Source organism: Phaseolus vulgaris, chromosome 3 (genome assembly GCF_051622355.1).
Source record: "Phaseolus vulgaris cultivar YP4 chromosome 3, ASM5162235v1, whole genome shotgun sequence".
Taxonomy (NCBI): Eukaryota; Viridiplantae; Streptophyta; class Magnoliopsida; order Fabales; family Fabaceae; genus Phaseolus; species Phaseolus vulgaris.
The window spans coordinates 10,393,804-10,406,054 of NC_143500.1; the positions used below are offsets into that span (position 1 = coordinate 10,393,804).

General features: G+C 35.8%; 1 protein-coding gene across 2 annotated transcripts; it reads right to left on the bottom strand.

The window, feature by feature from the left end:
• Positions 1-410: 410 nt before the first annotated feature.
• On the bottom strand, positions 411-11,936 carry SAC9 (sacI homology domain-containing protein / WW domain-containing protein). Of its 2 annotated transcripts, none has more exons than XM_068606731.2 (13): positions 11,735-11,936; positions 11,057-11,652; positions 10,286-10,418; positions 8,636-9,855; positions 8,206-8,313; positions 7,923-8,093; positions 7,348-7,590; positions 6,217-6,642; positions 4,185-5,006; positions 3,274-3,471; positions 2,730-3,188; positions 2,402-2,629; positions 411-986 (listed from the first exon to the last, which is right to left on the bottom strand). In XM_068606731.2, the coding sequence occupies exons 1-13, from the start codon at positions 11,745-11,747 to the stop codon at positions 705-707; spliced, it is 4,899 nt and encodes a 1,632-aa protein (XP_068462832.1). In that variant the 5' UTR covers positions 11,748-11,936; the 3' UTR covers positions 411-704. The 2 variants fall into 2 exon arrangements, with proteins under 2 accessions (XP_068462832.1, XP_090156403.1); XM_090300277.1 differs by having other exon boundaries at positions 10,286-10,408; positions 11,735-11,918.
• Between the last annotated feature and the right edge of the window lie 315 nt (positions 11,937-12,251).

The following is a 12,251-nucleotide window of genomic DNA, read 5'->3' on the forward strand; positions in this document are numbered from 1 at the left end:
GAAAATAAGAAAAGAAAAAAAAAAGTCCATAGTAAATATGAATTTGATCCATTATATAATCTGTCAAATATGGATCAATTAATCGGTCGCACACATGAGTTGACTTGTATAAACTTTTTTAAAAAAAAATAATAAAAAATAAATTTTTAAATATTGAATAAATTTACTTTTTTTTTATTAAATTAATGTTTATATATTTAAATGATGATCTCAGTATTACTCTCGTAACACATACATAATATAAATAAAAGAAAATATTCTAATATTCTAATTTTGAATAAAATTTTGATTTTAATTGTACTACTAAATTGATTCACAATTTTTTTTATTTATACACCAAATATACACTTTTTAAAAAATAAAAAATACATGTACACACACATAGACAGTATTCTAATTAAAAAATAGTATAAAATAATAAAACTTGAGAGAAACAAATTTATTAAAAATATAAGTCAAAAATGAAATTCACCCTTTTGGTAAACTAAATAACTACTGAAATGGAACCTCCAATCGCAAAGTCAATCAAAACACCCAAATCCCACCTTTCCAAGCTAACCCAGAAATAATACAAATAATATTCCTAATAGAATAATCCTATCATACTATTACATCAATGGAAGAACTTTACATACCATAATACAACATAATGTGAAAAGGTTTTTACACAATCAATCAATGTAATAACCAGTACTGACGTGTAATTAAACTGCTCCCAGACTAGCCCATTTGCCAAGGTCATATGGATCAGCATAGTAATACAGTTTAATTCTATTAGACAAAGATAGCCCCACTGCCAGTGGAGAAATTCTAGTGCCAGAATCATCTTGTTCTGATGGGTCGTCAGTAAAAGCTGCAACATCTCCGAGTAGTTTGAAAGAAATTCTGCGAGTTTGTATCTGGCTAGAAAAATCAAAGTACATCGGTGTTCCAGCTCTGGCCTCTGGTAATCGGTACTCACCAATGGTGACCATGCTATGGGGTTCCTGCAATCAATCAAAATAATCCGGTCGTTTCACCCATAAAAGATCAATAGAAAGTAATATTTCAAAAGAGGGATGGGTAGGTGTCAAATGTAAAAAAAAAAGTATCTATTCGACAGTTTAGGTTTATGGAATAGTTGGTTCATAAAAAAGCCTTTAGAGAGTTAGAGGTCTACAAATCAATCCTGGTCGCCCCTTTCCAATTAAACAAAAAATAGAATTTTAGCATAGACTAGGTGGACCATTTATGCCTCTAGCCAATGTAATATAGAATCATTTATATTTCTTCACCTAAGCGAAGAGATTAAGATTTTCGAATTGCTATTTTATGATAAAAATATACGTAGGAGTTTTCAAAATATCATTAAAACTAAGAGTTCGTACTTTTTACCCTTATGTCGAGGTCAATCCGGCAAAGAAATGTTATGCCGATTGTAGGAGTCCAATGTGCAAAAGCTTATTATCCTGATTTTTTGGCTTCATTCTCCTTCACATTGGTTTAAATGTAATATACTTATACTGATGGGACAGCTAAAGGTTCTCCTAGTGTATTTGGCTGTGGGATTATTTTTAGCGATCATCATGCTTCCATTGTGGGTTATTTCTCTTCATAGCTTAGTGTTCATAATGCTTTATATGCTGGGATGATAAGTGTGATTGGACTAATCTTTGGATTGAGCGTAACTCTCAACTTATTATTTAAGCTCGGTCTAATACACGTATTATTCCTTAGAATCAAGTTGAATTGTTGTGTAAATAGTAATACTATGTGCATTCATTGTTTGCATATTTTTAGAGAAAGTAATCAGTGCGTGGGATAAACTCATTGAGTTTGGCACTAGATGTCAAGGTTATACTTGGTGGGATAATCTTCCTAGTTTGGCACTAGAAAGATTTGATTTTACCCTTTTAAAGGGTTAGGGATTAATGGATCAGGTTTGGTCCCCCCAATATTTTCATATTTTCTTCTTTCTTTTTATAATATTTTGAGGTGCTGCAAATGATTGATGTTGTTTGTGGTGCTAACATAGTTGGGGTACAAACAACATAGTGATGCCTTAGCACTCTCGTTTCTATTAAAAAAATCTACCCTTATGAAAGAAAAATTTCTATGAAGTGTAACTAAAAAACAAACAACGGACGAACCATTTTTCTATTACTTAAAAAGTGTACAACTTATGCTTCTTCGTGGATATAAAAAAAATGCTTTGTGAATTAAACCTTGATGCTTTTTTCTTCTTTTAAAATTCATTCTGCATATTACTGTGCAGGTGCCAAACAACCATGGCCAGAAAAAAAAAAAAATAGGTATACAGAATCAGAGCTCTACTAAACATAGCAATTCATGGAAGGAGAACCTCCACTGATCTAGGCAAGAGAAAAGTGACAGAAGCAGTAATGTTCCAGTAATTAATTACCTGGAGAATAGATACTTGAATATACAGTACAGCTGGAGTGATGTATCTGTCATCCACAAGGGAAGGAAAACTTTTGCTATGTACATCTGAAAAAGGTGAATGGGTAACCCGAGGCTTGATTGCACTAAAGGCATCTAGACGAAATCCAGCAAGCAGGGGAGAAACAGGAGACAGATACTGCTCCAGTACAAGATCATTGTCCATCAATCTTTCAGCCTCAAATGGAACCTAATAAAATAAGAGGTTAATATATATTTTTGAGATTGAGATAACTTCAAAAACAAAATGGTTATCACAAAAGGATGAAGCAAAATAGCACAGATTTTACCTTGAATCTATTTAGCTGTGGTGCTCTTTCCAACCACCCTGTCAGGGCCAACTGGTCAGAGCTCTGTTGTGGTTTAAGATCAACTTCCTTCCTAACGGAGCTTCCAACCACTAAAATCCTCTTGGCATGAAGACAGGGTTCACTTTCAATAGATCCTCCAAATGAGGCCCGTCGAGTTTCTTGTGCAAAAGGATTTTCATCAATAGACAACAGATTGAAGTCATTTCCAATATTTATAGAACTTGAACCAGGTCGCTGAAGGCGTAAACTTATCCAAATTATGCGGCAGCGAACAGAATTCTTGAAGGTAAACTTCACATGTCTAGGCACTTTATGCTCTGTTCCTGACTTTTCAGGTCCATATAGTTCTAAGGAAGAATTAATCATGGATTGCAGATCCCACTTTCCCATTAAAGATCTTTCTTCCTTGTGTATTTTGTTACTTGCCCAAATTTGTACCTGTTCCAACATATTCCTAGAGTTAAATTTTAAACACAATGAACAATAAAAGGAAAAAAAGGAAATGTGACAAATGAATACTTACAATTGGAGCATCAGCCGCAGAGTAGCCACATGGGCTGACAATTAATATAACTCCACTAACATCAGAAGTATTGCCAAGGACAATTCCAAATTCAACGGCAGTGGTACTAGATGGAGCTTTCCAATATGATAACCACAAACCAGAATTTAAAGGAGCAAGCAATGACAAAAATGGAGCAGAATCTGCTGCTGCTTCAAACTGCAATTGCATGGCTAATGGTTATAGCATATAAATGTGTTGCAAAAGAAGGATTACCCTTGTATTTGAAAGATCAGAATCATATTGGCTCCCGAATGTAGCAAAAAATATTTTCTTTTGGCTAAATAGTAGCAACACAAAATTAAACCCCGTAATGTTTCACTTAACACGCAATTAGTACAAAACAAACAAGAGGATAATCAAAAAGTGACAGTTGATTAAACCACTGAAAATAGTTAAATATTTGTTATAAAGCAGCCAATATAAATAACGATAGATAGGTTTGCTATGGTATTTGCTAGTTTTCTAAATCTTTTCAAGAAAACAAGGCTTATATTTTTTTTTACTATAGTTTCTGGATATATCACTTGAAAATCTCCACTGTCTAGCAAAATGAGACAGCATAATCATACAGAAGAATTCAGATACAAAAAATCACATACACAATTATTCTCAAGTTCTTGCATCAGTTGTATCAAATGATTTTCTTTCTACAAAAACATATTCATCGATGAACCATAACAATTAAAATCATTAAGATAATTGGTATTAATCTCGTCCATGCATGGTTCAACTTTGGATGCAAGCCATATATCATTGATTAAACACATCTTTGGTAGATGCAACAGTACGTGGCTTGATATTTCACATGAAAAAGTAAAACAAAATGACGCAGTGGCAAAAATTAAAATATATTAAATTAAAAAATATACCGGGTGTAGAAAGCTGCCAAAAGGAAATTCAGCAAGGGATTCATATCCGTTCAGTAACAAACGTACTGCTTTTCCAGTAGGCTTGTTATTATAGGCATTATTCTTTTCTAGAAGATAATCCCAGGATGAACCAATGATTTGCGTCAAAGCATTGCAAGCAGCCTTTTCCACACGTTCTGTTCTTCGTAAGCTAATCAGAACCCTCACATGGTCCAAAATCAATGCATGAAGCACAATATCCTGGCAACACCGCTTGCAAATTATACCATCTCGAGCTAATAAACGATTTACAGGTAAATCAACTTGGCCACTTTGGCTTGAAGCACCATTGTAATTCATGACCTCTCCTCTAGTGTTATATCCTACAAGCAGAAGTGCCCCCCTCCCTGCACAGCAAACTCTACAAACCTTCCTTTCACATTGAGAACACAAGAATAAAGCTTCTGAAGAACCAGTAGATGACATTGTGCTAGATGAATGAACTGCCTTTTTAAATTCAGCACGCACTTCACACTTGCCATCAGAACAGGTTTCCTCAATTCTGATAATATTCCAGAAATCTATTGGGTTATCATCAAGAGTCTCAAGACCAATAGCACTAATAATTTTATCTTCAAGAGAAGCTTCACCAAGCAGGGAAAGATTGTTTGCAACTTTAGATAATTTTCCCATATAAGCTTCATCAAGAAGTGCATTGGGATTTATGGTTGCAGGATCCATTCCAACAGATAGCAAGGCTCTATCCCTTTCAGCAGCAGAAAGATTCAACTTAAGGCGTTCAATTTCAAGTTTCATGGCTTCAATGAAGTTGATTTTTCTTTGCTATAAAACAGCCAAAATACTTCATGATTAGATTTAAACTGAAGATACCAATAGAACAATTACTTGTTTCGTTTAAGAGCTATAAATATAATATAACTTATACATTCAGTGCCCTGCTAATCACTATTAACCAGTTCTCCAACATCTTATACATTCATTTCCCATTTTCTGATAAAGAAATTGTATTAGTGAGAAATGGAGAAAGTATGACTCATAATAGAAATATCCTCTAAAACAGATGAAGACAATACATGATAGGAAAAGAAGGAATCAATATGCATCAAGGCTGCCTAGACTCTCTCCCTATGAAAAATGAAACTCCTTGAAATAACCATGAGTACTGGAGAGAGAAGCCGTAAGCATGACCTATATATCTCAGAGTGTAAACAACACATCTATTCCATTTTTCTCTTTATACAATAACTCTTTAAAGAGAGAAAGACAAGGAGGGTTTCAGGCATTTTAGTCCGAAAGATTTTAATAACCTTCTGTTAATCCCAAATTTGCAAAACTCAGTTCTCTTTAGTCTCTTTTGGGCCAATACAATAGAGAAAAATAAAGTGAAAAAGGACTAAAACGAGGGGACTAAATGGAAAACCCCTGGCCTATATATAACCTTGAGGCCTAATTTAAGGGGCTTACTCAAATAAAAAATGTAGAATGAGATTTCCTTCGCACTAAGAAAATAAATAAAAAGGAAAGAGTAAAGTCAAACATGCTTGTCAATGCAATAAAACACTCCAAATCCTCAGAAAATATAATAGGGAAGTTGCCTTCTAAAGCCCACAAATACATATAAAACCTTAACTCACTTTTCAATCCAACCAAATACACGAGAACTGAAAAATCTGCACACCACCACCACAAAATATTGCCCTCCTTCTTTTCCAAAAACCTCTAAATTAACCAATATAAGCTGGCTCCAAATTCCACTGAAGTGCAGAATTCACCAAAACTTTAATCCAAATATTAAAAGTGACTGTACTATGATGCAAATACAAGTGTGAACATTGGCAATTAAGATAACAATATTCCTTAGTGGAAACTGCACAGAATCTGATAACAAATAACAATCATGAATGAAACTTATATCCAAATATTATGTCATGAATTATCTTTGACGACAACAGTAATGGAATAATGTATGGAACATAATGCTTTTGGAAAATTTATGATGATTCATTGAAACATCATGAAATTGATAACATACCAGACCTGGCCCTGCAAGAGTTTTAAGGCACGTCAAATATTGTTGAGCAATACTATCTGAATGTCGGGCATCTTCTGCTGAAAATTTACTGTCACTTTTGGCACCATGATTTTCGACACTTAGGTCCAAGAACTCAAGTGGGTCACTTTTCTGGTAGACAACATCGTCAGTAACTGGTTGCGCAAGTGGGTGTGGAAGTGGGTCCTCCCCAGACAGGAGGTCAAGAAAAAGGTCAGCCGAAGTGCCTACTTGCTTGGGTGGTGATACTTTTTCAATGGATGAAGGGTTAAATGGACTTGTATCTGAACCAGATAAAAAGGGATTAAGTTCCTCTTGAAACTTCTTGACATGCTCAACTAATCTTGTACCAGGGCCTTCATTGGTAAATATATCAGTCCAAGGAAGAGAAACTCCAAGGATTTCAATCTATAGAAAAACCACAACATATAGCAGCAATTAAAGATTTACATAACCCAAATTAACATGCCTACCTTGAAAATAGAAGTAGAGCAATAGAAAATTAACTCAGCAATTGAATTAATAGTGATAGGGAGAGCACATATGCAAGTAGAGCATTCAACCATTGGTCTAGTAAAAAGGTAGAAGAACAATCAAAATCATGTTGCATTGCCTTTTGAGCACTCGTCTAGATATACATTTTTAAATTTATTTCAAGACCTTGACATTTTAGAAAGTATTTCTGTTTCATCAAATTAAAAATTGATTTAGAGAAAAAAAGGAAATAATGAAAATATGCTAGAATCAAATCCATTTAGAAAAGGAACAAGTTTTCATTGTTAGTGACATGCAGTCTAAATTAACACCGACTAACGACAATTCACATAGCTAGGAAACATTAGAATTAAAAGCACAGGATACTTTAGCATCCCCTAGTTAAAAATGGGGAATTTTCACACAATACAGAGATACCTCAAAATGGATCCACATCAAATATATTAAACCTATAATGATTGATTATCAACTCACCTATTCAGTTAAATTAAGCATCATATTTGCAATATATAGGATTTTTTAGTCACAAGACAAAATAGTACAGTCATGCAACCCACATAGAATATTAAATAAAAATGCCAAAGACTATTATAGTTAGTCAAGCCACGACTCATATACCTCACCAAGCGTTAATGGTTTTCTTCCAGAAACAGTTGGATAAAAGGTTAGTGCAACTACACGAGTAAGGAAATCCCACTCTCCCTCAAGTTCCTCAAAATCATACAGTAAGGAGAAGGGTGATGCATCTTGGGAATGAAGACGAGAATTTGCCCCAGTTATAGCAATGTCTTCTGCACTAATTGCCCCAGGTAAGGGTATCACAAGGTTGGTCCCACTTGCACATTGTGGTATAGAAGCACCCTGCCAATAGATGTCAGACAGGGTTCAGATGTCATGTCAGAACTGTATCTATAAAAACTCCATAAAAGAAAGTAATAAGTTGCTCGTCACTATAGCTAGACAAACCATTGCTTACTAAAATTTAAATATTTTTATTTAATACAGTCAAAATAATAATTAAAAATTGAAGATGCCTTTCAAAATATTCCTTTTAGAAAGTTTTAAGTTGCACAAAGTACAAATGAACGCAAGACTTCTTATTAAAATAGCATGATTAAGATCAACTCTTTCAGTAGTATTATGCACACGTTAATATTATGAGTTGTGAGACATAATGAGGACAAAATACAGACCTCTAAGACCAGTTTAAGCCCATCCAAATGGCGCCCTGTCCTTACATCAACTGTTGATGGATAAGTTAAATCATCTGCACCATGGGATATTGTGAGAAGGAGCTGACAAACATGGCAAGGTTCACCAAGATAAATAATGATTTCAACTACATCTGCAGGCTGTGGACAAATCTGTAAAAGGAAAATGTATACATACTTTGGTAAGATGAGATATATAAAAATTTCAGGCAAATATAATTGAAAAATTCATACATGATAGAACAGAGAAAAACATTTAGCATACCCAGACAAGGCCTTTTCTTTTGAAACTCAGAAGACTAGCTTCACCACCAGAAATAGGAAACAAGTTTGCGATCGGTTTGAGAACAAAACCAGACGGTCGAGATGGTACCTACAATGATCAGATAAACAAGTTATTGGTAACAGCTAGTCTGTTCCCACTGTAAACCACAAGGTTTAAAAGTCCCCACATTAAAAAAATTCTATGGTATTAACTGGGATTACAAGTCAACAGTTAAAGTGGAATCCCTCAACCAGAAGCAGAAATTAATACCGAAAATTTAGCAACAGAGAGATGCAAAAAGTGAAAGGAGATGTGATTCAGTGACTAACATGAAATTAATTATGAAACTGCAATTGCTAGGCACTTGATACATGAAAAAGAAACAGAAAGGCATCACTCAGTTAACTTTGACAGTTGGCAAGTCACATACATGTAGAGGTTTAAGGGAAATTGATGGAAGATGCTTGAAAAGCCTCATTCCAAGAAACATTTCTAATTGCTTTTGACGAGAGCTATCCACAACTGCATTCTTATATCTTCTTTGCAGAGTGATTTTCACATTCTGTGCAGCAGAAAACTGTTTAAACTTTCCTGTTTCTTCACTGAATATGCTAAGTATTTGGCTATGCATTGCTTTGGAACCTGTGTAAAGAGTAGCATGAATATCCCCAGCAAGTAAGAAAAGGTCAGAAAGTTGAGATACAGGAGATAAAATTGTTGATCTTTTGAACTCCTCAAATGTCATATCAAATCTCTTCCATGGTTTATCAGGACATGGATGCATCCATGTGGTGGTTCTGGTATTATGATCGATATAATACGTTTTTCCTGTCACGGCATCAGATCGCTTCTCCCACCCAGGTGGCAGTGGAGCAGTATATCCACCATAATTATTTCTCATTGACTGATAACCAAATGCCAAATCACTATCAAGTGATATACCCAGTCGTCTACATTGCTCAGTGAATACTTGGATGCAGCCAAAAAAACTAGCAGCATTGGTCCTATCCAAAGAATCGGCACAGTTAAAACGTACTATCCCATTTTGATGTGTTCTTAAGCAGAATGCACCTTCAAAATCATCATTGTAGATAATTTCACCTCTGCAATCATTTATTCGTTGTCGGGAAGGCAAATAATCCCCTTCAGATATACCTATGGATATAGTAGGTGCTTTCAGAAGTAACCATAACCCTTCAATTGTCATTTGTTCACCTTTTAATTTTGTACTAGCATGCCAATCATAATTTATTAAATGGACCCGAGTAAAAGGAAGCTTCCCAGATGATCTAATAAAGTTAATAGACTCCTCGAAATGGTGAACCAAAAGGGACTCTGACTTTCCTTCACCATTTCGAAGTAAGTTTATGCATACAATGGGAACCAAAGCTTTCCTGTTTGATTTCTCACCAGCACGTACATCTAGATTTCGAGCATCATATCTCTTACTCAGTCTTCCATAATACTGTACACTTCCTTTATAAGGATCACAATCAGAAACATAAATTTCAGCTTCTGCAGCTGTGATTTTCAGTTCTGCACCCCACCAGATAGGAATAGTGCCTCTTCGCCACACATATGTGTTGAAAGGTTCACTTTGACCAGATCGTTTGGGAACCCATACAAGTTGTTCACACTCCACTTCATTTCCTGTAAAATGGAACCTAATAAACACTTGGCATGTGGCAATACTAAGGTGCACAAAATGATGATTATCAAAGCAAAACAGAATATATGATGAATAAATGATAGAAAAGAAACAGTAAGCACAAGTTACACTACAAAAAGAACTAGGGTGAAATAAGTGATTGTGAAACTTTCCCTATTTGGGAAATTTAACGAAGATATGAATGCATAATGGGAAGCAAAATAAGGTTCTATTTAATAACATAAAACAAGTAGAGCTACTGAAACCATAATTTACATGATGAAGTATGAAAATCATAATCAAACAATATTAAGTTAAAATAAATTATTATTTCCTTAAAGTCAGACAGATAGCTATTCTTACGGGTAAATAAATCAACTCATTATAAGATGGAAAAATGCAAGTTAAACAGTCAATGATAGATATATTCACCTGTACTGAAACACGAATTTAGCCCTCTTGCCAAGTATCGAGTACCTGGGTGAAGCCTACTCCGACGAGCTGTGAGAACCACAATACCTTCTAGTTGACCTGAGCTTCCAAAACTTCTACATTCTGCAAACCCCTACACATCAAGACCAAGTGAGACAAAAGAATGCACGTGCGAATTTCACATCTTAATTGCTCTATACATGTACTATCTTTGGTACAGCATTGCAATAAAAAATAATCACTAATTGAGACAGAGCCTGCACAAGTACGGAGGTAGAAAAGAAAAATTCATCAACCTCCTAACAAACTCTTCTTTCTTGGCCCAATTTGCACAAACAAAACATTTCAGCTAGCAAGATAACACAGGTAACCAGGGTTCAAAAAACAGTCTGCAACTAAAATGTCGATCACAACATCAAGGTTTGTGGGGTGTATTAACTGCAACACAACGACACTTGTGGCCACACTTGTTTGCAATTTCGTACAAAATCTCGGAACAACAAAACTACAACCGTGACTAAAATTCAAAACCTTGAGTAACATAAACTGTATTGAACTCCCGAATTCAGAGTATCCTACTTTCACGCCATTAACAAGATAACAAGCAACCGATATATCAAGATCAAGTTATACTACATTCACTCAATTGCACATTCGGAGTATCCAACTTTCACTACTTTCTTGCAATTCTCAGGGTTCAACAGACAATCGATACTTTAAAATTAAGTTATACTACATGCACTCAAATGTAAACAGAAGAGAACACAGAACCTGAAGTAGCGTGACGCAATGCCGCGGCAAGCCAATATCAACAAACGGCGTAGAAAACCATGCGTTCCAAACAAACTCCTCATCAGGTTGACTCACCGGGAAGCGGCTCGGAAAAGGGCGCGTAACATCCCTCGTCTCGCAGAAGTAATGCTTCCCGTCAATATCAAGCTCCGTCAACTCCTGCACGTTCTTGGCCTCTCCTTTCCCCAGCGCCACCGCGTTGTGCAGCGGAATCCTGATCCAGAGGCTCTCCGCCACCGTGTACACGCAACCGCCACCCGGCATATTGGGAATGCTGGCAGTCAACCTCGTCGCGACGAGGAGCATCGCCAAGTTCCCGAACGCGGCGTATCCTAATATCGCCCTTGCGGAAGTCCTGCTCTTGCAAGCAAATCGCGATCCGTTGGTGACGAAATCCAAGGCCTCACCCTGCGACTTGAACAGATCGAACCCTGGCCTAGCAACGTAGCGAAGCGCGCCGGTGGTGGGATCGACGTAGATTACCTGAGTGTCCGTTCTGGTGGAGAGGCTCACAATGATGCAGACATCGTCGGAGTCCAGCGTCACCACGATAACCGACGTGTCCCTCAAAGCACCTGAAAATTAACGAACGCGAATTCGTTGGGAAATGAAAACTGATCGAACGATAATGTAACGGGTGGATCCAGCTTAACTTACCCGGTGATTCCATCGGTTAGGAGTTGAATCGAAGGCGCGCCACCGCTCATATACGGAATCGCTTCCGGCGAGGGACGGAGGATTTGGGGATTGATTCCGACGGAATCAAGTTCACAACCACCAAAATGAGTATTGCCTCGCTTCAGGCGAGCTAATATATTTTACGATAAATGAATTGAACACTAAAGAATTTGTTTGTTTTATCATGTACTGTAGTAGAACGTTAATTTAGTGATTTCATATTCCTTTTCTAGAATTTAATTTAAGTAAAAATACAAAATTAAAATTAATCTGAATATTAGATTTTAAATCGTTAAAATAAGATAACACATTGCTGATAAAAAAAATAAAAAATAAGACAACACAATAAAAAAAATACAGATACACGAGTGCCATGTATTTTACTAATTTGTATACCACACATTAACGCCAATTATCTGTTAGTTCCACTTTGCATAGAAACCATTTTTTTCTTTTTAAATTATTTTTTAATATTCATTTTTAAACAATTCAAAAT